The sequence below is a fragment of the Panthera leo genome, chromosome D4 (assembly GCF_018350215.1).
Source record: "Panthera leo isolate Ple1 chromosome D4, P.leo_Ple1_pat1.1, whole genome shotgun sequence".
NCBI lineage: Eukaryota > Metazoa > Chordata > Mammalia > Carnivora > Felidae > Panthera > Panthera leo.
In genome coordinates, this window is record NC_056691.1 from 31,533,776 (window position 1) to 31,561,659 (window position 27,884).

General features: G+C 40.6%; 1 protein-coding gene and 1 long non-coding RNA gene across 2 annotated transcripts; one reads left to right on the forward strand and one right to left on the reverse strand.

Annotated features, from left to right (window-relative positions):
- Positions 1 to 13,316, forward strand: MLANA (melan-A). Its single transcript, XM_042913792.1, has 5 exons — positions 1 to 224; positions 1,544 to 1,645; positions 5,840 to 5,936; positions 11,168 to 11,281; positions 12,545 to 13,316. The coding sequence occupies exons 2-5, from the start codon at positions 1,569 to 1,571 to the stop codon at positions 12,611 to 12,613; spliced, it is 357 nt and encodes a 118-aa protein (XP_042769726.1). The 5' UTR covers positions 1 to 224; positions 1,544 to 1,568; the 3' UTR covers positions 12,614 to 13,316.
- Positions 241 to 27,881, reverse strand: LOC122205415. The gene is made up of 3 exons (XR_006196041.1): positions 27,736 to 27,881; positions 3,511 to 3,620; positions 241 to 412 (listed from the first exon to the last, which is right to left on the reverse strand). It is a non-coding gene; the product is annotated as an uncharacterized LOC122205415 (long non-coding RNA).
- Between the last annotated feature and the right edge of the window lie 3 nt (positions 27,882 to 27,884).

The following is a 27,884-nucleotide window of genomic DNA, read 5'->3' on the forward strand; positions in this document are numbered from 1 at the left end:
TTGGGGAAAACAGAGGCCACAGTGAGCAATGACTTTTTGAGGAGAGGAATGAAGTCAGTTTCTTTCATGCCAATTAAGCAATCACAGGCAACCCTGTCAGAAATCCAAACTCATGACTAACATGGGACTGGAGATCAGGAAAAGAAATTTAAAAGATTAAGAGTCAGAGAAGCAATCTTCACACACAGGGCAAGCCAGAAGACAGAACAATCCCATCCAGGAAGGTAAGAGCATGGCCTTCTCACCCATTGTTTTTGCCCAAGAGAACAGGTTTTGGGGGATTCTGGTGGGCTCCTTTGCCCTCCTTCGTTGCTTCCCTGATGCTTGGCTGTCAGCGAAATTTCTCCTCAGTGCATATAAGTCTTCAGCTACTGAGGGCTCATGAAGTTTCTTCCTAGGTCCTGTTTCTAGACTGCCAAAAAGCAAAGAAGAGAGCCAGGTAAAGCAATCATTCAGGCTACATCCTGATTTTGATTCTGTGTGTGTATTCTCTTGTCATTTGAAAGACTGCTTCTCTTGGTTTGAGTGAGATGAGATGAGGTACATTTGTTGTCCCTATACTGTTTGCAGAGGTTTACATAGATTTACAAAAACAATTTAATGCAGAATCAAGTTTTGTATCTGTAATTTTGAGCACAGGGCTCACCCCTACATTATTTACCTGAGATGATCATGAGTTCAACTATAATTTCTTTCCTACAATTGGGAAGGAAAAATTACGCACAAAATGCCCCAGTGTAAGGTGTTCATGTGGTGAATTCCCCCTCTGTTCTCCCACTTCTCTCCTACTATTTTAAGCAGGCTCATTAATATAACTCTATTATCAGACCTTTGAAATTCATAAGAATAAGAGGGAAGAAAAATACATATAATAGCAAGGAGAGAAGAGAAACCACTGTTGGTTTCCAACCAGCACACTTTAATCATGACTTCCATAGTTCATGAGCTTTTGTCTATTTGTTTGTATTAGGGCTTAAAATTGTGTATTAAAATATATATCATTATAAGACATATACACAAACAGATTTAAGCCCTATTCCTGAGACTTGAATGAGGGAGAAAGAGGATGCTGTGTTCAGCCACATATTCATGTCATCATAACCATCTATTTGGCCAAAGATTGAAATGAAATTAATACCTTTGGAGAGAACTCCTTTTATTAACCAGTTTTGTGCCAAGGAAAGTAGGGAATAAATAAAAATGAATTTTGTTTCTCTACAAGCTTATGGTATAGAGTCACATTGAAGGCAAATGAAGAGCATTTCCCCCCAGAATAATAACTCAAAGTTTGTTGTTGTTGTTTGCTTTTGTTTGTAGTTTCTTCTTTGAACTTAAGTTTCAGTTGGTAGAAGTGGTTAGAACCTTGAGCAATCTCCACTTGATATCAATGAAAAAAGCAAGTACAAATCCTTTCCCAGAGAGAAACCAGAGGGTCCTGGGTATTATCAATGTCCACCCGGAGAGAATGTCTTTTGGATCTTTATGAAGTGCTGAGTGAGATGCTCTGGATGCATTAAATGATGCCTGTGTGCCCCTGCTACAGGTATCCTGCGAACTGTGCCCATAAGATGCCAAAAGAAGAGGCTTACTTCATCCTTGGCTACCCCAAGAAGGGGCACAACCACTCCTACATCACAACTGAAGAGTAAGTTCAAAACTGAACCTAGGGGGGTTTCTAGTTTGCCATTTGCTGACACAGCCTGCTGATTTCTACCAGCACCTGCTTGTCAGTAAATCTCTCTAGTGTTCATTTCTGCAGAGAGTAAAAACCCTGATAATGAGGTGAGGAACCCCCATGATCCTACAAGGGACTCAGTCAAGCTTCTCTGAGGCCAAACAGGCAAGGAAACAGGAATGATAATCAGTTGGATCTTGGCATTTATTTTTCTGTATCCTTGGCTATTAGGTTTTCACTACAGGTTCCCTGGATGGAAAACGTCTGGATGCAAGATGACACTTTCCTCAAACCTTGTTATGTCTAACCCACTCAGGCTCCTAGAGATGGTCTGCAGACAGAACAAAGGCGAGTTGCCAAAGAGCTAGTGAGAATGAAGGGCAAGTATGTGCGACTCCAACTGCAGACTGACTCCAGGGTGAAGATGGTGGTTATAATTCTGCATCATAATTTATCCTAAGGAAAGCTGTTTGATATTATGAATTAATTAAAAATAAGTATTTATATGATTCAGTATTTCTAAGTGCTAAGCAATGCATAATCAGTCCAAGACACTATCCTTGTCTTTGGAAAAATATTACAGTCTTTTGGATAATTAGGTTCAAGAATAATTTTAGCAAACATAAGTGCTGTAACGGGATGACAGTCTCCTGGGACACACTCTACATGTACTAGAGTGGGCAAGATTGGTGGGAGGTCAGTTTACACCCTCTGAGTGGAGACTCCAACAGGAAAAAAATGGTACCAGGTTTTTATTTGGACTACCTCTTAAGTTCAGAAGTTACTGAAAACTTGCTCTCCCTTGGAAAAGAACTATTTAAAAATCTTTATTAGAGTGAACTAGCAGGGGCAAGCAAGATGTAGAATCCATTAAAGGGACTGAGGAAGAATTTAGGCTGGGAGCATTTCCTTAGAAGACTCTAGTGGGATTCTCTAACATTCCTGCATGGTCAGTGGGGAACTGGGATGGGGAGATCTTCTGAAAAAATGTCTGAAGAGCAAAAATATACTCTTTGGGGTATTTGGGGGGTACACATATTAGGTAGGATATTGTTTCAGCTTCTGTATAATGATTTAACAAACTGTATCACTGTGAAACGTCAGGAAAGAGAGGTTGAGGGGTTCTCTCAGTTGAAAGGGCATAAGTAATTTATGGAGGTTTTAAACTGCAGTTTTCCAGTCAGTGCCACTAGAGAGGCTGATTTCATAGGTCTGGGGGTAGGGGCACAGAGTTGGCACTTTAACAAGCATCTCATGTGACTCTGCTGCAGGAGGCATTTGAATGACACTCTAGAGAGCCCTGCCCAGCTGAGTAGTGGATTCTTTTGGTGTGTCTGGCATATCCTGATGTTTTCCACTACTGTATCAGTCACTGGATGTGTGTAAATGCAATGTGACTGTGCATAAAGAAGTGGAACAGAGCTCTGTCTGTGTCAAGATGTCCAAGGGGATGACCACAGACTTGGTGGGTGAAATTAGAGCACAAGCATGCTAAGAATTAAATCATCTGCCTTCAGTCATGAGAACCCACTGAATGCTTCTTGTGAAAGCTTCATTTCAGGAAAGGGTGATATGGCAGGAAAGAATGATATAGAAGGAAAGGCACTGCTTGGATATCTTAGGCCAGTCACTGTGAATGCTGGTTCTTTCACTTACTAGTTGTGCAGCCTTGGGCATTTTACCACCTTAAAATGTTAGGGATATCAGCTGTGACATGAACATCATATCTACTTTGGAGGACTATTGTGAGGATGAAATAAAAGTCTATATGTGGGGTGCTTAGCACAATGCATGGCACAAATCAGTGCTCAATGAATGGCAGAGAAGCCACTAACCTGGTGGTGATGTTGATGAATCTTGGTGGGTCTCAGCTTCATGATCCACAAAATAGGTGGACTGGCCTGCATAATTAGGTCAGAGTTTTTATCCAGCACTGTCATCCATCCTGTTTAGAGATGGACAGAATAGACTTAATGCCTCAGCAGCCTTGAGAAGGAGGTGGTCAGGTAGATGTTACAGGGCTTCTGTCCAGGAGAAGCCTCAGCTATATCTTGATTTACATTCAGATGCTCAATCTCCTATAAATCACCCAGCTCTGCAGAGCCTTTCTTTAGCAAGTCACAGCACTCTCCACTTTGATCATGCTATGATGTAGAAAATCAGGCCGATGCCACCTAATTGACAGTGTTATACAGGGAAAGCACAGCCTCAGTCATTGTTTCCAGGGCCTCTGTGGTAACTAATGCTTCCCATGGGCCACTGGACACAGGGCTCAAAAGGTTGGCTTAGATGCCCAGATTGCGTCCTGCTACAATCTTAGTGAAGTTCCATTCTTAGTGAAGCTACAGGTTTGCTCTAGGTTCAGCTCAGACAGTTCTCCCCAGCACTGAGCCTCCTTGTTATATCTTTTAATAACCCATGCCTGGCCAGCTGGGAGGTTCTTATTGAACATCTTTAGAGTCTCTTGACTCCAAAGTCAAGCCAGCTGGCATCTCTGACTTGGCAGCCAAGCAGTCTGGAGAGATAAGGTTGCTTGTCTCAGCATCCCCTGGGCTCTAGTCCCAGCTCAATTCTAAAATATCTTTTCCAGGTCACTTAGGTGAGAACAGAGTAAGCAGTAAGCACTGACCCATCTGGTTCAGTCTTTGGTGATTCTAAACTGGATTCCTGAAGCAAGCAGAGGCCATATAGCATCTTGTGTAATGGAGTATAAACATGAGACACATATCCTAACAGCTGGGCTAGGCTCTGGCATCCCCATGCAATAGTTACAGTCTTGGGGACCTTTAAATCCAACAAGCCCTACTTCCACCCCTTCAGTCAGAATGTGCCAGCCCTAAGTCCTCAGTGGCTGCTTTAAATACTTTCTCCTCTTCACTATCTTTTCTCTATCCCCAATCAAAACCTGCTCTGTGGAAAGTCGCAGATCCCCTCATTCTCACTAGAGTGTCAATGACCCACAAGAGGTGAAAGTAACAGAATATTAAGCTTTTAGGACAAAGGAAAGATGAATCTTTAAAGATGGTATTTCAGGTCTTCAGTTCCAATTGTAAATGAGTAAAAATAATGATGTTGGGGCTAGCATTATGCCCCAAATCCACATATTTATAAATAGTTACCTTAAAAGAGCATTCAATGGTTCATTCATTTTGCAGATGTGAATTTGTAATCACTCATAATTCATTAATTTGGCCATCCATCCAACTGTCCACTTAGCCATCCATCCATCCATCCATCCATCCATCCATCCATCCATCTTTAAGAAATATTTTTTTGAAACACCAATGTGCCTGACACTTTCTAGGCACTGAGGAAACAAATTAAAACATAAACCAAAAACCAAAAAACTCCTTTGGGACCTCCTCTCCTAGAAGAGACAGGTAAGCACACTGCTGATTACCACTGCAGGGCTGTGTATAAGAGAAGACAGGATTGGTTGCCATCATCCTGGGAGGGGTGGGTGGTGCTGAATCTTTGAACATGAATTTATTAGTCATGCACAAGGAATAAGGGGGTGAGTTTGGGTCAGAAAAGACACAAACACAAATGAGATAAACTCAGGTTTAAATCCTGGCTCCATCTTGTGCTACCCTCTGTATGACCATCAGCAAGGCACTTCACCTCTAAATCTATTTCCTCATCTGTGAAATGGGGATGATATGTAATGTCTCCTTTGCAGGATTGTTGTAAGAATTAAATAATCTAGTATATGTACAATGTTCATCATGGCATCCGGCTTAGAGTAGGTCTTGAGTCAATGTTAATTATCAATACTTTTTCTGGACTAATAGTTGGGGAAAATGTTTTAAATAAGTCCTGATGGAAAGAAAAGATAACTCAGTCTCAGTAAAAACTTTGTTCATGTAAGGGTCAGTTGCTACTGCACTTTTTGTGTCTGGAACTTGGGTGCTTAGGCCATGCCAGTTAGCCCTATTTCTGTGGGCACACACCTGAGAGACTCCTAAAGAAGTTCCTGTTCCTGGTTACAGATGCTAGAGGCCTGGTGAGCGTTCAGTGTGGTATGGGGTAGGAAACTACTTGGGGGCTGGGAGGTGTTGCTCTGGGCTGGAAAAACTCCTGTGAAGATTGAAGATTGATGCATGTTCATCGCAATCTGGAGCGAGGATTCTGTACCCAGATGGATTTGTCTATCTCTTGGGCCAGGGCTGCAGGGATTGGAATCCTGACAGTAGTCCTGGGAATTTTGCTGCTCATTGGCTGCTGGTATTGTAGAAGACGAAGTGGATACAGAAGCTTGAGGGTTAGTAAAGTTTCCACTGCTGGAATCCCTCTGGATCCAGGATACCCTTCCCTTTCTTTCTTTGAATTTCTGGGGAATGAGATAACATTCTCATGATCACCTCTAGCTCTTCTCTCTGGTTCTGATGAGTCTTTCTCTATACTTCTTTCAAGTCTTCTTTGCTTCTACCTAGGCATGAACCCCAACCAGAAACTTGGCTCATCTCAGTGATTTGATTCACAGCAAACCTGAGTACTTGGCTGTGTATGTAGCTGAGCACTGATAGTTTGTGTGGTGCAAGGATAGAGGTCCTGATACTCTTGCACAGCAAACAATGGCATGTGAGATCCTCCAGATCTTATCAATCCTTCTGGGAATTCTCACTGGTTCTGTTCTTCAACTTAGTGGCTTGCTCATCTCAGCTTGCTGCCTCGCCTGGGAGTTCCAGGTTCTTCTAACTCTGTTATACCAAGCAATTCAGCATGCCTAGGACCTATACAGCCATAAGTACAATGAGGAAACCATCCACCCCTCAGCAGCACAAAGGACCGCTGGGTTTTTAACAGAGCCCATTGTCGTTTGATGACCCATGTAGTTTTGACAGAATTTTTTCTTCTTTACCCACATGAACAGGAAGCTAACAAATTACACAGCCCAGTCTTGGGGCAGTAGTGTCTTCCACACATAAGAAACATCAATTGAATCTTAAACCATTAGAACTACAGGTCTCACTTAAAAGCCAAGTAGCACTTTAGCTTTAAGCATCCAAAGGCTCTCTCCATAGTGAGCAATGAAATGAAAGGAAAGTTGCAATTTCTCTCTCCCTTCCCCCTTCTTCCTTCTCTCTTTCCTCCTCCACCCTCTCTTTTTCTGTCCCTCCACACTTCTCTCCATTTCTCCCTTTATTATTACACATCTGAAAACTTCTGGGTTGATACATAATGGAAAAAATTATCTTTACAAAAGATGTTGGAATGTCCCGTTCCTCATTCAGCAAACACTCCATTTAGAAGAAAAGGTTCTATGACAGAGAGGACGGTTGTGAGGGTGGGGTTTGGAGCTTGGCAGTCTGAAGAAGGGAAGGGGAAGATAACAGGTATAGCTTTGAATTCTCCTTGCCAGGAAGCTTGGGCAGTCCCATGTGCCCCTTGCCCTAATGCCCATCTTGCCAGAGTGTCCAAATACAAATCATGACATACAGTGCAAGTTTGGGGGCCAACACGGCCACTGAGCAGTAGTAGCCCTCCCGTGTGTTGACATTTAGTGGAAAGAAGGAAGTTTATGAGTCTGAATAAGATCCCAAACCAAGTACCATAGGAAAGCCTTGGCTTAGGAGATTAGGGATGGACCTTGTGTTCATATGACACTTCTCTGTGGCTGTTCACAACAGATTAGGAAGGGACTTTGCTCTCTGCCACAGAATTCCATTTGTGCCTCTAGTACAGAGTTAATATTGCTGTGCAATTGGATATTTATTTATTTTTGCCTCCTCCACCCCTTATCCTTCCTCCATTTATGTCTTGGGACAGAGAATATTTCTTACTCATCTTGGTACCTCCAGTGCCTGGCCCATAGCAGTCACCCAATTGTATGGCATCAGGATTTGGTCTCATTGTCTGTCATTGACTCGCTTGATGACCTTAGATTTTAACTTCTCTGAGCCTCATTTACTGTATTCTACACCTAGGCACATGTGATATAATGTGATATATATCAGTTTTTATTTAATATATATTTTCTTCCATATGTTTATTTAATTCTATATTTGTATATAAAAACACACAATGATTTAAGTCTTTCAAGGAGTAAAAGCTCTACAAATTCAATATGTTGACAACCATTTCCTAACTGGCTTGATGCCACTGGACAAAAATACAATGATTTTTTTCCTTCCTGATTCAACACTCCCATCTTAAACTCAATTAAACCATAACAGAGAGTCTTTAATGTCATAAGCTCAGACACTGTGAACATTTTGCTTAGTAAGGTTTAAGTTCAACCTTACTAGATCAGTGATTTGTAGAGTTTCTGGAATTTTTGTGAGATGGAGCTGTGTTTAAGTTTTCTGGTTCCTGTGGCACCTAAAAAATGCTGTCATTTATTTTTTTTAATGTTTATTTTTATTTTTGAGAGAGAAAGAGAGACAGAGCATGAGTAGGAGAGGGTCAGAGAGAGAGGAAGACACAATCCAAAGCAGACTCCAGGCTCTGAGCTGTCAGCACAGACCCTGATGTGGGGCTCAAACCCATGAGTCATGAGATCATGACCTGAGGTGAAGTCAGACACTTAACCGACTAAGCCACCCAGGTGCCCCCTACTTTTTAAATTAATATTAAAATCTTGTTTTGAGACTTTCATATTTCCTGAAAAGCTGGATTGGGGATCAGTAGTCTAAGAAATTTAGGCAAAATTATGTAAAATAGTGCACTAAATAAATCCTCCCTGCCTCTCTTCAGTGATTCTTCTTTTTTTTTTTTTTTCATTTTGAAACCAAAGGACATAAATGACAATAAATGCAAGCTTCAGGTAGCTAAGTTACTCCACCTTTACCAACCTGCTTTAAGCTTTGAAATGTTTACTTTCCCACTTCCATTGACCATAGAATGGTAGCATGGTTGGTTGGAATTAAGATCTCCTAAAGTGTCTCCATTGACTCACAACTCCCTTTAGCCCTGAAAAACATCTTTTGAAAGAAAAGAGTGCTTTTTGCAGCTTGTTTCTGCAGGAAAATGATTTATAAAGGGATGGCAGTTGTTTTTGTATTTACCAACTTTACCTTTCACTTGAAAGTTTAGGACAAAATGCTTTTTGATTCTTGGATAATTTCTTGGAGAATTTCAAGGCCCCTGCTACAGCTCAGTTGACACTCATGTTTCACTTGTGTTTCTCAATGCTTGATCAGGGGCCCCTGCACTGGGGCTCTTGCTAAAATGCAGATTCTGGGACCCTCTCTGGTGGTGGGACCCAGGAAGCTGCCTTTTAAAAAGATTTATTTTTGAGAGACAGGGAGAGAGGCGGTGGGGGGGGTGGGGTTGGAGAATCCCAAGCAGGTCCCACACTGTCAGTGCAGAGCCCAATGCGGGGCTCGATCCCACGAACCGTGAAATCATGACGTGAGCTGCAATCAAGAGTCTGACACTTAATGGACTGAGCCACCCAGGCATCCCCAGGAAGATGCCTTTTAAATCGAATGCTGAAGTTTCAGTACAAATGCATAGAATTGGCAGTGAACTAGGGGAGTGGATCATGCCCCTATCCTATAGCAGGTGAGAGATTTACAAAGAAGAAAAAGAATAAAAGTGATAATTGAGGTAAAGGGAGAAAAGGCATTAAATACCTTATCTGTGGGCTGCGAGTTGGGGAGGGGAGCAGAAACTTCCTGCATCCTCACATCAAGATTAGGGCCTTTGCGCATATATCCTTCCAGGGGGTAACATCAATAATAATTTCAGACTAGAGTCTAGGAAAACTACTTCTTTACAGTCTGAAGACTGTGTAGTTATCAGCCCAATCCATGTCTGGCCTGATCTCACTGATATTTCAAACATTTCTCCACTTCTCCCTGAGAAACCTGCCTTAATGCCCTCTTCCAACCTAGTAGACCCCAATGATTAGCCACAGTCTGCAGAAAAGGCTGAAGAACTGCTAACATCCTCACAGCCTCCTTGTTCCAGTCCCTCTCAGCCAGTACCACAGAATGCATACTGCTAATGCCCTACTGGCTAGATTTGGCTCACTGGTGTTTGGGACTGTATTAAAAAAAAAATTTAATTAGGTACTAAAATTTAAAAGTAGCATGTTACATAAAAATCTCAATTTCCAGTTTCTTTTAAAAATCAAGAGATCTAGCAAAAACTGGCAGCTATATAGTGGTTGTCCCTTTAGATGAGATACTCTCCCTCCTTTTCTATTGCCCCCACCTGGCCCCTTTCCTCCCCCTTAGCATTACCTGCCTGCTTCCTCTAAGGATCTGAATATAGCTGGGTTGCCTGGGGGCAGGCAATAAAGAGGCGCATTGTCTGCATAGCACTGGTTCTCCATGTGACCCTAGATCATCAGTTTTGACAGTGTCACCTGGGAACTTGTTGGAAATGCGCATTATGGGCCTCACCCTAGTGTCAGAAAGTCTGGATGTGGGTCTGCCAATCTGGGTTTAACAAGCCCTCAGGTAATACTGATGCATGCTAAAATTTGAGAACTGCCACTATGGAGAATTTAACAAAAATAAAAGCAACTAAAACTATGCTTTTTATTATCATAATGTGCCAGTAATTTTAAACTATGTCAGTGATGAAATATTCCACCTCACTATGGTGGACCACTCCTGAAGTCCCCACTTGGGTATGTTTCTCTGTCCTGCACAATTTGTTGTTATTTTATTGTAGGGATGGAGAATATCACCCTGTAAACCTATGCAAAGCACCAAACTAAGCTTTCACCCACCCCTCCCCATGATAACTCAGGGTGCATAATTTATTCCTTGACTAGTCATCATGTTGCAGTTTAACTTGGAAGCTCAGACTACAACCACAGTATTTCTACCACAACATATGTGTTTGTAGCATTTTAAAGATATTTTGCTGTCATTATGGGGAAGGCAGAAATAGTCAGTGTGTCCCTGCTGCCAAGTTTCTCAAAAGTTTTTTTCTCACTGAGATACCTCACTAGCTTTGACCACCTCCACTCAAAATCATTCTCTGAGGTTCATTTTTTAGATTGATTCTTTTTCTCTTTCCCTTCAAGAATATTCATTGACGAACTAATGGGTATCAGGCACTGTACTAAGTGCTTTACCTTTAGTTTTAATTTCTACAACTCTGAGAGGTAGGTGGTATTATCGTCATACTACAGATGCACAAATACTAGAATTCAGACAGGCAAAATGACTACTAGCCTGAAACACACTGCACATAAGTGGCAGAACCAAGATTAAAACCCATTCTCCTTTTTTTTTTTTTATAAGTTTATTTATTTATTTTGAGAGGCAGGGTGAGGGGAGAAGTAGAGGCAGAAGGAGAGAAAGAATCCCAAGCAGGCTCAGTGCTGTCAGCACAGAGCCTGACATGGGGCTTCATCTCACAAACTGAGAGATTATGACCTGAGCCCAGATCAAGAATTGGGTGCTCAACCAACTGAGCCACCCAGGCATCCTGATTAAAACCCATTCTTAAAATTTCAACTTCCTTCTCTTTTATTTATTGAACTCAATTATTTTTTTCTCAACCACTGACCTTCATGCATGCACATTTCAGGACAAAAGCATTCACGCTGGCACTCGAAGCACCTTAACAAGGAGATGTCCACGTGAGGGGTTTGGTCACCAGGATAGCAAGCTGCCTTTTCAAGAGAATAATTGTGAACCTGTGGTAGGTTGAGATCCTATATCTTGGTGTTTCTGTATGGCTGTTTTTAACTCAAATGAATAAAATTATTCCAATTTAAAAAGCAAGGACAATATGAATATACATAATGCTCCTGAACTGTACACTTAAAAATGGTTAATTACAATGGTAAAATTTATGTTATATATATATATATTATATACATATATATATAAACATAAGTAATAACATAATAAACATAACAAAAACATAAATAAACAAAATACATAACAAATAAACAAAAAACACAATAACAAAGATAAAAATGGGGAAGCCCAGAGATTGTCTTAAATCATGTCCTCTTTTACTCAGATTTTTTAGGGTCAGTGATCTTATGTGTATAAGATCCAAAGGAAGAAGTTTGTTCTGTATACAATATCTTTTTTGTTTTATGTTTTTAGTATATTTGCCTTTTTCTGAATATAGATACATCTAGGGGAGAAAAAAAAGCATCTGTTATTAATTGTATAGAGCTGTGCAGTCCAAAAGGGTAGCCACTAGCCACATGTGGCTATGGAGCATTTGTAACAAAGTAGTTTAAATTACAATGTGCTGTAACACATACCAGATTTCAAAGATTTAGTATGAAGAAAAAAATATAAATAATTCATTAATGATTTTTATATCAATTACATGTTGAAATGATATTTTGATATGTGGGATTAAATAATTAAGATTAATTTTACCTGTTCATTCTTATTTTGTAATGTGGATACTAGAAATGTTTAAATCTCATATATGGTATACTCTATTTCTATTGTGTGCACTGGTATAGGTGCAGTATATCATAATGGTGGAGAGAATGGACTCTGGAGCCAAATTGCTGTGAAATTGTGTGACCTTGAACAAGTGACTTAACCTCAGTTTTCCAACCTGTAACATGAAAACACTCTAGAATTCTAAATTTTGAGCATTAAATAAAGGCCTGGCACATTTTTGCTATACTGATGATAGCACTGGCCTTTAGATACACAAGATACACAAGGATGTATCTATGTGGTATAAATGTAATGTATATTAGTGGCTTTAAAAACAGTGTTCAAGAACTCACTAGCTAGGGCTTGGGACTTAAACTGACAAAGGTAATGCAGGTATAAATAAGTTTTTGATATTTTGGGAAGCCTGTGGACACTTACAAGTTTCTGTCCAGAGAAGTAGTATAGTTATGATGCTAACCATTAACTCTACCCTCTCCCAGAACATACGCACTGTTGCCAAGCCTATACTCTCCCTTTCTCATTCTCACAGGTTCCCAATGCTCCACCTGCCTATGAGAAACTCTCTGCAGAACAGTCACCACCACCTTATTCCCCGTGAGAATGCTGAGAGGTGCTGAAATGATTTCCCTTACAATTTTGCTGGAATTTAATATGGACATCTAATATTCTGCTTTGGAATGCTGTAGAAACAGTGTAAATCATCCCTAATAATAAGCTTAGTATTAAATTGTTAGTAGAGCAACTAGTAATACTAATTGGAGAAATTATGAGAAATATTAAAATGGAAAAAACTTTCTTAATAAACACTATAATGCCTGATACTATTTGTATAATTTTCTGAGACAGAATTCAAGTGTGTATTCTGGCACCATTAAATTTCTTCTTTGTTGAAATTTGGCTAACAACTAAGAAACTACTATTCTGATTTTTGAAGAAGCAGCCTCTTGGCCAATAAGAACTCTAACAAAATTGCTGCACATGAGTCTGTGGCAGGGAGTACTTGCAGAGGATATCTTTATAGGTTTAAGACAAATTTGACCTACCAAATTATAGTCACATTCAGAAAAGTATCAGTAATGTCTCTTTGTGGTCTACAATTCCATGATACTACAATAACATACTGCAGAGATCCTGTATCTTCATACATAGAATCCAGTTCTAATTACATTTCACTTCAAGACTTAATGCTATCATAATTAATGATAAAAAGTTTCTGTTAAACCAGAAGGTGGTGTAAGGATTTAAATAAGATACTGTAGGATTCTGGGAAGATGGCAGCATAGGAGGATGCTGAGCTCACCACGTCCTGCGGGTCACTTAGATTACATCCACACCTGCCTAAATAACCCAGAAAATTTTCTAGCAGAACCCAGAAGACTAGCAGAACGGATTCTCTGGAGCCAAGCATAGATGAGAGGTCCACGGAAGAGGGTAGGAAGGATGGAGAGGCGGTGCACGCTACAGGGACTGGCAGGATGCAGCCGGGGCAGAGGGGTGGCCCGCCGGCAAGGCAGAGCCCCCAAGTCTGGCTTGCAAAAACAGAGGGGACTGACGGAGTGTGTTCTGACAGCAAGCAGGACTTAACATCTGGAAGGTTATAAGTTAACAGCTCTGCTCGGAGAGCAAGAGAGCTGGAGGACAAAGGGAGGGAGAGTTGTTGAGCCCCTGACGACAGAGGGCAGCTTGGTGGGGAACAAAGGCGCTCACCAGCGCCATCTCCCTTGCCCATCCCCCAGCCAAAATCCCAAAGGGAACCGGTTCCTGCCAGGGAACTGGCTTGCACTGCGCAAACACCAAATGCTGTGATTCTGTGGTTCCATCCCTCCAGTGGGTCTGACTCCCTCCCGGTGCCGCAGGGCCCCTCCTGAAGGGGATCTCCGAAGGATAAGCTAGCTGAGCCTGCCCGTCCCACCCCCGTGCACCTTGCCGATCCACCCCAGCTAATAGGCCAGATCCCCAGCACCACAAGCCTGGCAATGTGCAAGTAGCCAAGATGGCCACGCCACCCCACAGTGAATCCCACCCCTAGGAGAGGGGAAGAGAAAGTACACACCAGTCTGACTGTGGCCCCAGTGGTGGGCTGGGGGCAGACATCAGGTCGGACTGCGGCCCCCGCCCACCAACCCAAGTTATTCAAGACAGCACAGGGGAAGTGCCCCGCAGTCCCCCACCACTCCAGGGACTATCCAAAATGACGAAACAGAAGAATTCCCCTCAAAAAAACCTCCAGGAAATAACCACAGCTAATGAACTGATCAAAAACGATTTAAAAAATATAACAGAAAGTGAATTTAGAATAATAGTCATAAAATTAATCGCTGGGCTTGAAAACAGTATAGAGGACAGCAGAGAATCTATTGCTACAGATCAAGGGACTAAGGAACAGTCAGGAGGAGCTAAAAAATGCTATTAACGAGCTGCAAAATAAAATGGAGATGATCACAGCCCAGATTAAAGAGGCAGAGGAGAGAATAGGTGAACTAGAAGATAAAGTTATGGAAAAAGAAGAAGCTGAGAAGAAGAGAGATAAAAAAATCCAGGAGTATGAGGGGAAAATTAGAGAACTGAGTGATGCACTAAAGAGAAATAATCTACGCATAATTGGTATTCCAGAGGAGGAAGAGAGATGGAAAGGTGCTGAAGGTGTACTTGAAGAAATCATAGCTGAGAACGTACCTGATCTGGGGAAGGAAAAAGGCATTGAAATCCAAGAGGCACAGAGAACTCCCTTCAGACGTAACTTGAATCGATCATCTGCACGACATATCATAGTGAAACTGGCAAAGTATAAGGATAAAGAGAAAATTCTGAAAGCAGCTAGGGATAAACGTGCTCTAACACATAAAGGGAGACCTATAAGACTCGTGATCGATCTCTCTACTGAAACTTAGCAGGCCAGAAAGGAATGGCAGGAAATCTTCCATGTGATGAAAAGAAAAAATATGAAGCCAAAAATCCTTTATCCAGCAAGTCTGTCATTTAGAATAGAAGGAGAGATAAAGGTCTTCCCAAACAAACAAAAACTGAAGGAATTCGTCACCACTAAACCAGCCCTACAAGACATCCTAAGGGGGATCCTGTGAGACAAAGTACCAGAGACATGGCTACAAGCATGAAACCTACAGACATCATAATGACTCTAAACACATACCTTTCTATAATAACACTGAACGTAAATGGACTAAATGCGCCAACCAAAAGACATAGGGTATCAGAATGGATAAAAAAACAAGACCCATCTATTTCCTGTCTACAAGAGACTCATTGTAGACCTAAGGACATCTTCAGATTGACAGTGAGGGGATGCAGAACTATTTATCATGCTACTGGAAGTCAAAACAAAGCTGCAGTAGCCATACTTATATCAGACAAACTAGACATTAAATTAAAGGCTGTAACAAGAGATGAAGAAGGGCATTATATAATAATTACAGGGTCTATCCATCAAGAAGAACTAACAATTATAAATGTCTATGCACCGAATACAGAAGCCCCCAAATATAGAAAACAATTACTCACTAACATAAGCAACCTTGTTGATAAGAATGTGGTAATTGCAGGGGACTTTAACACCCCACTCACAGCAATGGATATCATCTAGACACACGGTCAATAAAGAAACAAGGACCCTGAATGATACACTGGATCAGATGGACTTGACAGATATATTTAGAACTCTGCATCCCAAAGCAACAGAATATACTTTCTTCTCGAGTGCACATGGAATATTCTCCAAGATAGATCACATACTGGGTCACAAAACAGCCCTTCATAACTATACAAGAATGGAGATCATACCATGCATACTTTCAGACCACAATGCGATGAAGCTTGAAATCAACCACAGGAAAAAGTCTGGAAAACCTCCAAAAGCGTGGAGGTTAAAGAACACCCTACTAAAGAATGAATGGGTCAACCAGGCAATTAGAAAAGAAATTAAAAAATATATGGAAACAAACGAAAATGAAAATACAACAATCCAAACGCTTTGGGATGCAGCGAAGGCAGTCCTGAGAGGAAAATATATTGCAATCCAGGCCTACTTCAAGAAACAAGAAAAATCCCAAATACAGAATCTAACACCACACCTAAAGGAAATAGAAGCAGAGCAGCAAACACACCCCAAACCCAGCAGAAGAAGAGAATAATAAAGATCAGAGCAGAAATAAACAATATAGAATCTAAAAAAACTGTAGAGCAGATCAACGAAACCAAGAGTTTGGTTTTTTTGAAAAAATAAACAAAATTGATAAACCTCTAGCCAGGCTTCTCAAAAAGAAAAGGGAGATGACCCAAACAGATAAAATCATGAATGAAAATGGAATTATTACAACCAATCCCTCAGAAATACAAACAATTATCAGGGAATACTATGAAAAATTATATGCCAACAAACTGGACGACCTGGAAGAAATGGACACATTCCTAAACACCCACACTCTTCCAAAACTCAATGGGGAAGAACTGAGAGCTTTTTCCCTGAGATCAGGAACACGACAGGGATGCCCACTCTCACCGCTGTTGTTTAATATAGTGTTGGAAGTTCTAGCATCAGCAATCAGACAACAAAAGGAAATCAAAGGCATCAAAATTGGCAAAGATGAAGTCAAGCTTTCGCTTTTTGCAGTTGACATGATATTATACACGGAAAATCCGACAGACTCCACAAAAAGTCTGCTAGAACTGATACATGAATTCAGCAAAGTTGCAGGATACAAAATCAATGTACAGAAATCAGTTGCATTCTTATACACTAATAATGAAGCAACAGAAAGACAAATAAACTGATCCCATTCACAATTGCACCAAGAAGCATAAAATACCTAGGAATAAATCTAACCAAAGATGTAAAAGATCTGTATGCTGAAAAATATAGAAAGGTTATGAAGGAAATTGAAGAAGATATAAAGAAATGGAAATACATTCCGTACTCATGGACTGGAAGAATAAATATTGTTAAAATGTCAATACTACCCAAAGCTATCTATACATGCAATGCAATCCCAATCAAAATTGCACCAGCATTCTTCTCGAAGCTAGAACAAGAAATCCTAAAATTCATATGGAACCACAAAAGGCCCCGAATAGCCAAAGAAATTTTGAAGAAGAAGACCAAAGCAGGAGGCATCACAATCCCTGACTTCAGCCCCTACTACAAAGCTGTAATCATCAAGACAGCATGGTTTTGGCACAAAAACAGACACATAGACCAATAGAATAGAATAGAAACCCCAGAACTAGACCCACAAAAGTATGGCCAACTCATCTTTGACAAAGCAGGAAAGAACATCCAATGGAAAAAAGACAGTCTCTTTAACAAATGGTGCTGGGAGAACTGGACAGCAACATGCAGAAGAATGAAACTAGACCACTTTCTTACACCATTCACAAAAATAAACTCAAAATGGATAAAGGACCTGAATGTGAGACAGGAAACCATCAAAACCCTAGAGGAGAAAGCAGGAAAAAACCTCTCTGACCTCAGCCGCAGCAATTTCTTACTTGACACATCCGCAAAGGCAAGGGAATTAAAAGCAAAAGTGAACTATTGGGACCTCATGAAGATAAAAAGCTTCTGCACTGCAAAGGACACGATCAACAAAACTAAAAGGCAACCAATGGAATGGGAAAAGATATTTGCAAATGACATATTGGACAAAGGGCTAGTATCCAAAATCTATAAAGAGCTCACCAAACTCCACACCAAAAAACAAATAACCCAGTGAAGAAATGGGCAGAAAACATGAATAGACACTTGTCTAAAGAAGACATCCAGATGGCCAAGAGGCACATAAAAAGATGCTCAACATCGCTCCCCATTAGGGAAATACAAATCAAAACCACACTCAGATATCACCTCATACCAGTCAGAGTGGCCAAAATGAACAAAACAGGAGACTATAGATGCTGGAGAGGGTGTGGAGAAACGGGAACCCTCTTGCACTGTTGGTGGGAATGCAAACTGGTGCAGCCACTCTGGAAAACAGTATGGAGGTTCCTCAAAAAATTAAAAATAGACCTACCCTACGACCCAGCAGTAGCACTGCTAGGAATTTACCCAAGGGATACAGGAGTACGGATGCATAGGGGCACTTGTACCCCAATGTTTAAACAGCACTCTCAATAATAGCTAAATTATGGAAAGAGCCTAAATGTCCATCAACTGATGAATGGATAAAGAAATTGTGGTTTATATACACAATGGAGTACTATGTGGCAATGAGAAGGAATGAAATATGGCCCTTTGTAGCAACGTGGATGGAACTGGAGAGTGTGAGGCTAAGTGAAATAAGCCATACAGAGAAGGACAGATTCCATATGTTTCCACTGCTATGTGGATCCTGAGAAACTTAACAGAAGACCATGGGGGAGAGGAAGGGGGAAAAAAAGTTAGAGAGGGAGGGAGCCAAACCATAAGAGACTCTTAAAAACTGAGAACAAACTGAGGGTTGATGGGGGGTGGGAGGGAGGGGAAGGTAGGTGATGGGCATTGAAGAGGGCATCTTTTGGGATGAGCACTGGGTGTTGTATGGAAACTAATTTGACAATAAATTTCATATAATATAAAAAAAATTTTTTAAAAAGATACTGTAGTTTGGCTGATGTCTTGCTTTAAATGTTCCAATGGCAGTTTAGCTACTTTGGGCTCCAAAGCCTTCTCACAAAAAAAAAAAAAAAAAAAAAAAAAAAAAAAAAAAATATATATATATATATATATATATATATATATATATATATATATATATATGTAATCAAAAAGGATCAGAGATTTTGGAATGGTATGGAATGGTGCATAACAACATTAATTTTTTTTTGTTGACCTCTACATGTCATCTTTACTATTGTTTATCTAATGTTTATTCTTTCAGTCAACTCATTAAAAAAATTTTTTTTGGGGGGGTTCCGGAAGATGGCGGCGTAGGAGGACGCGGGGCTCACAGCGCGTCCGGCCGATCACTTAGATTCCACCTACACCTGCCTAAAGAACCCAGAAAACCGCCAGAGGATTAGCAGAAGGGAGTCTCAGGAGTCAAGCGCAGACTAGAGGCCCACGGAAGAGGGTAGGAAGGGCGGCGAGGCGGTGCGCGCTCCACGGACCGGCGGGAGGGAGCCGGGGCGGAGGGGCGGCTCCCCGGCCAAGCAGAGCCCCCGAGTCTGGCTGGCAAAAGCGGAGGGGCCAGACAGACTGTGTTCCGACAGCAAGCGCGACTTAGCGTCTGGGAGGTCATAAGTTAACAGCTCTGCTCGGAAAGCGGGAAGGCTGGAGGACAAAGGGAGGGAGAGCTGCTGAGCCCCCGGACGGCAGAGCTCAGCTTGGCGGGGAACAAAGGCGCCAGTGCCATCTCCCCCGCCCATCCCCCAGCCAAAATCCCAAAGGGAACCAGTTCCTGCCAGGGAACTTGCTCGCTCCGCGCAAACACCCAACTCTGTGCTTCTGCGGAGCCAAACCTCCGGCAGCGGATCTGACTCCCTCCCGCTGCCACAGGGCTCCTCCTGAAGTGGATCACCTAAGGAGAAGCGAGCTAAGCCTGCCCCTCTTGCCCCCGTGCACCTTGCCTACCCACCCCAGCTAATACGCCAGATCCCCAGCAACACAAGCCTGGCAGTGTGCAAGTAGCCCAGACGGAACACGCCACCCCACAGTGAATCCCGCCCCTAGGAGAGGGGAAGAGAAGGCACACACCAGTCTGACTGTGGCCCCAGCAGTGGGCTGGGGGCAGACATCGGGTCGGACTGCGGCCCCGCCCACTAACTCCAGTTATACACCACAGCACAGGGGAAGTGCACTGCAGGTCCTCACCACGCCAGGGACTCTCCAAAATGACCAAAGGGAAGAATTCCGCTCAGAAGAATCTCCAGGAAATAACAACAGCTAATGAACTGATCAAAAAGGATTTAAATAATATAACAGAAAGTGAATTTAGAATAATAGTCATAAAATTAATCGCTGGGCTTGAAAACAGTATACAGGACAGCAGAGAATCTCTTGCCATAAAGATCGAGGGACTAAGGAACAGTCACGAGGAGTTGAAAAACGCTTTAAACGAAATGCAAAACAAAATGGAAACCACAATGGCTCGGCTTGAAGAGGCAGAGGAGAGAATAGGTGAACTAGAAGATAAAGTTATGGAGAAAGAGGAAGCTGAAAGAAAGAGAGATAAAAAAATCCAGGAGTATGAGGGGAAAATTAGAGAACTAAGTGATACACTAAAAAAAAATAATATACGCATAATTGGTATCCCAGAGGAGGAAGAGAGAGGGAAAGGTGCTGAAGGGGTACTTGAACAAATTATAGCTGAGAACTTCCCTGAACTGGGGAAGGAAAAAGGCATTGAAATCCAAGAGGCACAGAGAACTCCCTTCAGACGTAACTTGAATCGATCTTTTCTGCACGACATATCATAGTGAAACTGGCAAAATACAAGGATAAAGAGAAAATTCTGAAAGCAGCAAGGGATAAACGTGCCCTCACATATAAAGGGAGACCTATAAGACTCGTGACTGATCTCTCCTTTGAAACTTGGCAGGCCAGAAAGGCTTGGCACGATATCTACAGTGTGCTAAACAGAAAAAATATGCAGCCGAGAATCCTTTATCCAGCAAGTCTGTCATTTAGAATAGAAGGAGAGATAAAGGTCTTCCCAAACAAACAAAAACTGAAGGAATTTGTCACCACGAAACCAGCCCTACAAGAGATCCTAAGGGGGATCCTGTGAGACAAAGTACCAGAGACATCACTACAAGCATAAAACATACAGACATCACAATGACTCTAAACCCATATCTTTCTATAATAACACTGAATGTAAATGGATTAAATGCGCCAACTAAAAGACAGGGTATCAGAATGGATAAAAAAACAAGACCCATCTATTTGCTGTCTACAAGAGACTCATTTTAGATCTGAGGACACCTTTAGATTGAGAGTGAGGGGATGGAGAACTATTTATCATGCTCCTGGAAGCCAAAAGAAATCTGGAGTAGCCATACTTATATCAGACAAACTAGACTTTAAATTAAAGGCTGTAACAAGAGATGAACAAGGGCATTATATAATAATCACAGGGTCTATCCACCAGGAAGAGCTAACTATTATAAATGTCTATGCGCCAAATACCCGAGCCCCCAGATATATAAAACGATTACTCATAAACATAAGCAACCTTATTGATAAGAATGTGGTCATTGCAGGGGACTTTAACACCCCACTTACAGAAATGGATAGATCATCTAGACACACAGTCAATAAAGAAACAAGGGCCCTGAATGATACATTGGATCAGATGGACTTGACAGATATATTTAGAACTCTGCATCCCAAAGCAACAGAATATACTTTCTTGAAAGTATTGAAATTATAATTGAATATACCATATATATACCAAATATATATACCAAATATAATTGAAATTATACCATGCATACTTTCAGACCACAATGCTATGAAGCTTGAAATCAACCACAGGAAAAAGTCTGGAAAACCTCCAAAAGCATGGAGGTTAAAGAACACCCTACTAACGAATGAGTGGGTCAACCAGGCAATTAGAGAAGAAATTAAAATATATATGGAAACAAACGAAAATGAAAAGACAACAATCCAAACGCTTTGGGATGCAGCGAAGGCAGTCCTGAGAGGAAAATACATTGCAATCCAGGCCTATCTCAAGAAACAAGAAAAATCCCAAATACAAAACCTAACAGCACACCTAAAGGAAATAGAAGCAGAACAGCAAAGGCAGCCTAAACCCAGCAGAAGAAGAGAAATAATAAAGATCAGAGCAGAAATAAACAATATAGAATCTAAAAAAACTGTAGAGCAGATCAACGAAACCAAGAGGTGGTTTTTTGAAAAAATAAACAAAATTGACAAACCTCTAGCCAGGCTTCTCAAAAAGAAAAGGGAGATGACCCAAATAGATAAAATCATGAATGAAAATGGAATGATTACAACCAATCCCTCAGAGATACAAACAATTATCAGGGAATACTATGAAAAATTATATGCCAACAAACTGGACGACCTGGAAGAAATGGACAAATTTCTAAACACCCACACTCTTCCAAAACTCAATCAGGAGGAAATAGAAAGCTTGAACAGACCCATAACCAACGAAGAAATTGAATCGGTTATCAAAAATCTCCCAACAAATAAGAGTCCAGGACCAGATGCCTTCCCAGGGGAGTTCTACCAGACATTTAAAGCAGAGATAATACCTATCCTTCTCAAGCTATTCCAAGAAATAGAAAGGGAAGGAAAACTTCCAGACTCATTCTATGAAGCCAGTATTACTTTGATTCCTAAACCAGACAGAGACCCAGTAAAAAAAGAGAACTACAGGCCAATATCCCTGATGAATATGGATGCAAAAATTCTTAATAAGATACTAGCAAATCGAATTCAACAGCATATAAAAAGAATTATTCACCATGATCAAGTGGGATTCATTCCTGTGATGCAGGGCTGGTTCAACATTCGCAAATCGATCAACGTGATACATCACATTAACAAAAAAAAAGAGAAGAACCATATGATCCTGTCAATCGATGCAGAAAAGGCCTTTGACAAAATCCAGCACCCTTTCTTAATAAAAACCCTTGAGAAAGTCGGGATAGAAGGAACATACTTAAAGATCATAAAGGCCATTTATGAAAAGCCCACAGCTAACATCATCCTCAGTGGGGAAAAACTGAGAGCTTTTTCCCTGAGATCAGGAACACGACAGGGATGCCCACTGTCACCGCTGTTGTTTAACATAGTGCTGGAAGTTCTAGCATCAGCAATCAGACAACAAAAGGAAATCAAAGGCATCAAAATTGGCAAAGATGAAGTCAAGCTTTCGCTTTTTGCAGATGACATGATATTATACATGGAAAATCCGATAGACTCCACCAAAAGTCTGCTAGAACTGATACATGAATTCAGCAAAGTTGCAGGATACAAAATCAATGTGCAGAAATCAGTTGCATTCTTATACACTAACAATGAAGCAACAGAAAGACAAATGAAGAAACTGATCCCATTCACAATTGCACCAAGAAGCATAAAATACCTAGGAATAAATCTACCCAAAGATGTAAAAGATCTGTATGCTGAAAACTATAGAAAGCTTATGCAGGTAATTGAAGAAGATATAAAGAAATGGAAAGACATTCCCTGCTCATGGATTGGAAGAATAAATATTGTCAAAATGTCAATACTACCCAAAGCTATCTACACATTCAATGCAATCCCAATCAAAATTGCACCAGCATTCTTCTCGAAACTAGAACAAGCAATCCTAAAATTCATATGGAACCACAAAAGGCCCCGAATAGCCAAAGTAATTTTGAAGAAGAAGACCAAAGCAGGAGGCATCACAATCCCAGACTTTAGCCTCTACTACAAAGCTGTCATCATCAAGACAGCATGGTATTGGCACAAAAACAGACACATAGACCAATGGAATAGAATAGAAACCCCAGAACTAGACCCACAAACGTATGGCCAACTCATCTTTGACAAAGCAGGAAAGAACATCCAATGGAAAAAAGACAGTCTCTTTAACAAATGGTGCTGGGAGAACTGGACAGCAACATGCAGAAGATTGAAACTAGACCACTTTCTCACACCATTCACAAAAATAAACTCAAAATGGATAAAGGACCTGAATGTGAGACAGGAAACCATCAAAACCTTAGAGGAGAAAGCAGGAAAAGACCTCTCTGACCTCAGCCGTAGCAATCTCTTACTCGGCACATCCCCAAAGGCAAGGGAATTAAAAGCAAAAGTGAATTACTGGGACCTTATGAAGATAAAAAGCTTCTGCACAGCAAAGGAAACAACCAACAAAACTAAAAGGCAACCAACGGAATGGGAAAAGATATTTGCAAATGACACATCGGACAAAGGGCTAGTATCCAAAATCTATAAAGAGCTCATCAAACTCCACACCCGAAAAACAAATAACCCAGTGAAGAAATGGGCAGAAAACATGAATAGACACTTCTCTAAAGAAGACATCCGGATGGCCAACAGGCACATGAAAAGATGTTCAACGTCGCTCCTTATCAGGGAAATACAAATCAAAACCACACTCAGATACCACCTCACGCCAGTCAGAGTGGCCAAAATGAAGAAATCAGGAGACTATAGATGCTGGAGAGGATGTGGAGAAACAGGAACCCTCTTGCACTGTTGGTGGGAATGCAAATTGGTGCAGCCGCTCTGGAAAGCAGTGTGGAGGTTCCTCAGAAAATTAAAAATAGACCTACCCTATGACCCAGCAATAGCACTGCTAGGAATTTATCCAAGGGATACAGGAGTACTGATGCATAGGGGCACCTGTACCCCAATGTTTATAGCGGCACTCTCAACAATAGCCAAATTATGGAAAGAGCCTAAATGTCCATCAACTGATGAATGGATAAAGAAATTGTGGTTTATATACACAATGGAATACTACGTGGCAATGAGAAAAAATGAAATATGGCCTTTTGTAGCAACATGGATGGAACTGGAGAGTGTGATGCTAAGTGAAATAAGCCATACAGAGAAAGACAGATACCATATGGTTTCACTCTTATGTGGATCCTGAGAAACATAACAGAAACCCATGGGGGAGGGGAAGGAAAAAAAAAAAAAAAAAAAAAGAGGTTAGAGTGGGAGAGAGCCAAAGCATAAGAGACTGTTAAAAACTGAGAACAAACTGAGGGTTGATGGGGGGTGGGAGGGAGGGCAGGGTGGGAGGGAGGGCAGGGTGGGTGATGGGTATTGAGGAGGGCACCTTTTGGGATGAGCACTGGGTGTTGTATGGAAACCAATTTGACAGTAAATTTCATATATTAAAAAATAAAAAAAAATAAAAAAAAAATTTTTTTTTGTCTTGAATTTACTTCACGACCCTAAATGGAAAATCAGTATCATTTTCCATAAGTAGAAGATAATGCTAAAAATGAAGATAATGAAAGTATTTTTATGCACACCTAGAAGGTTACTGATGATCACAGAAGGCTGTCAACCTGAGACCTGCTCTTTTTATTCAAGAGGGAGATTAGCAAGAATCAAAGAGCTTTCAACATAATTAAAAGACTTGCAAGAGAAAGTTATGACTGCCTCACTGTATGATTCAGCGTTTTTTAATGCTGAATCAGTAAACCACCTAAAGTCATCTTGTATCATCGGAAATACTAGGGTAGCAGAATTGTTTCATTTTCTACAAAAGACACGATTGCACTGAAAAGAAAAAACACTGAATAAACAGACTTTTACACATTGAAAAAATCATTAAACAAAATGCTGAAATACTTACATACTGTTCCTGATTCTGTTCTCTTACCACTTAAAATAAGCCTTCTCCCTCCCCTTTTGAAACAAATGAGCTCTAAATGAAGTAAACATCAACAGGCATTTCGTCAGCTCCTTGCAATCCCTAGTCTAAGCCTCAATCCTCCACCTCTATAGAAGTATGTGTGGCTTGAGCCCCGGACCTCTCTAGCATCTCCAGACCATCATTGCTGAGAGTGCTCTCCTTTACCCATGGAAAAAGGTTCTCTTCACAAAGTCCTTCAAACTAGCATCCTAGGTGATGAACAAGGAGGACTGAGAGATTCCCTGAGGGAGTCTGATTGTTTTTACAGTTAAAAGCAGACACACTTTCAGGAGAAAAAAAGTCATCTCAAGTGACTGATGCCAAAACATCTTAGGAGCAATTCAGAAGAACATTCTTCATGGCATGTTTGGATAAAAACATTCATTTTTAAGAAAGCTTAAAACTGCTATTCTAAGAAGCTGTGCAATGTAAGAAAAAGTGTAGGAAATGAACAGAAGACAATGCTTGACAACTTGAAAACACAAATGAAAGAGGCTTTAAATTATAAAGAGAGCCTATTAAAATCTCTAAAACAGCACTGAAGACAAGTTTGCCTGCTCTCTTTAGAGAAGGTTACATAGATGATGGCAACTTGAAATCAGACAAAGAGAAAGAAAACTGAGACTCCCTAAACTGCCCATCAGAAGTTAACTTGGAGAAATACATTGATGCTATTCATTTTTAAATAAGGCTTGAAGGAGAATGACCAAGACAATCTAAAAAGTGAAGAAAATTAATCAATTGCTTATAATTCAAATAAAAGGTCTCCAAACTGAACAAACACCTTTGCAGTCTAAAAATACTGCTTGAAATTGAGATTCAAAAACTTCAGCTAAAACTTCAAATACTACCTGAACTACACCAAGAACATGCAATGCATATCTGTAGAAAATCCATCAAGGAAAGACTTTACAGTTTAGAAATAAAGGAGAAACTTCCCAAAGTATATGAAGCCACATACATCAGAAGTATGACTCCTATAGGTAGATGGTCTTGAGAAATAGTTGGAAAGAAGTACTTCCTTTTACCAAAGCTGGATTGTCTCCAATGATAAAAGAGCACCTTGGCTGAGTCAAATCTCACTGAGCTAAGAAAAAAATCACAACAAGCAAAAATTAGCTGAAGAAGTGTAAATTCCAGCTTTTCCCAAGTGGCCTCCACTGCTCCACAGGTAGTCCTGGGCAGAGGCTAGAGAGTATCAGGGGACTCCCTGAATCATCAGGTCCCCAAGGAAAGAGGAAGATTGAACTGTAAGGGCTCAGGTATCTGAGTCACCTGTAAGTTTGATTCATGTTTACAGTAGCCAAGTCCTAAACATCCACAGCAGGACATCTGTCTTTTCTCTTTAAAAATAATTTAGAGCAGGGGCACCTGGGTGGCTCAGTTGGTTGAGTGTCCGACTTCAGCTCAGGTCATGATCTCACAGTTTGTGGGTTTGAGCCCTGTGTTGTGCTCTGTTCTGACAGCTCAGAGCCTGGAGCCTGCTTCGGATTCTGTGTCTCCCTCTCTCTCTGACCCTTCCCTGCTCACACTCTGTCTGTCTGTCTCTCTCTCAAAAATAAACATTTTAAAAAAATAATTTAGAGCAATCTCTTTTTAGTTTAAGTATTGTTACTTAATTGATGCTATATTTGCCCAAATTCAAGTTTGACAGAATTATAATTCCTAAGATAGCGTTTTACCAATCTAGATGGTTTTAATAAAATTCTTATGGACATTAGACCATTTCATTAGATATTACAGAATTAGATCCAAATAAGTATTGTATTTAGATTGAACTAAATGGTCTACTATTACTTAAGCCACAACTTAAGTTAACTTTTACATAATCAGGGAAAAACATTTAATCAATAAATTCCATTTATATATGTTATGAGCTGTTTGAAGAAATCTGTAAAAATATTTATCTAATAAATTTTGGTTTAAAAAAACAATATAAAACAAGAAACCCACCAAAAACAAAACCCTAAACCAAATACCACCCCCCCCCAACTAAACCTATTAGTCTTTTAACTTTTTTTTAGCACTAGATTCAGATAATTTAGGGCAGATAAAATTATGTTCATGATATTCTTTGCTGTTACAATGTTTCTAAGTTTTATGCAATCAAAATAAATTCTTTCCCTTAAAAAACATTTTTCTATCCTTCTCAATCCAAATACAGGTTTCCCCAATTATTTGAAAGTAGACAGTTCTTATGAAAACTTTGAAGCCAACATGGGGTAAAATGAAGAGATGATTACCATTAACTACATGGAAAAGTTTTTAGCCATCCCAGATCCCCAAAATAACCTCTTAGGCTACTTTGATACCTTAGGACACATCTTGGTAACAGATACAAAGCAAATTGACATAAAGCACAGATACTCACAGGTCAAAGCTATGGCGACTTGAAGCTGAGAAGTTCCCAGGGAAGGAGCTTGGTGGTGCCTCTCACTGCTTGGGGTGCCTGCTGTTTCTATAAAGGCTCAATGCAAAACAAACCATGAGTGCTGTTTTTGCTTTTCTCCGTTTTTTTTT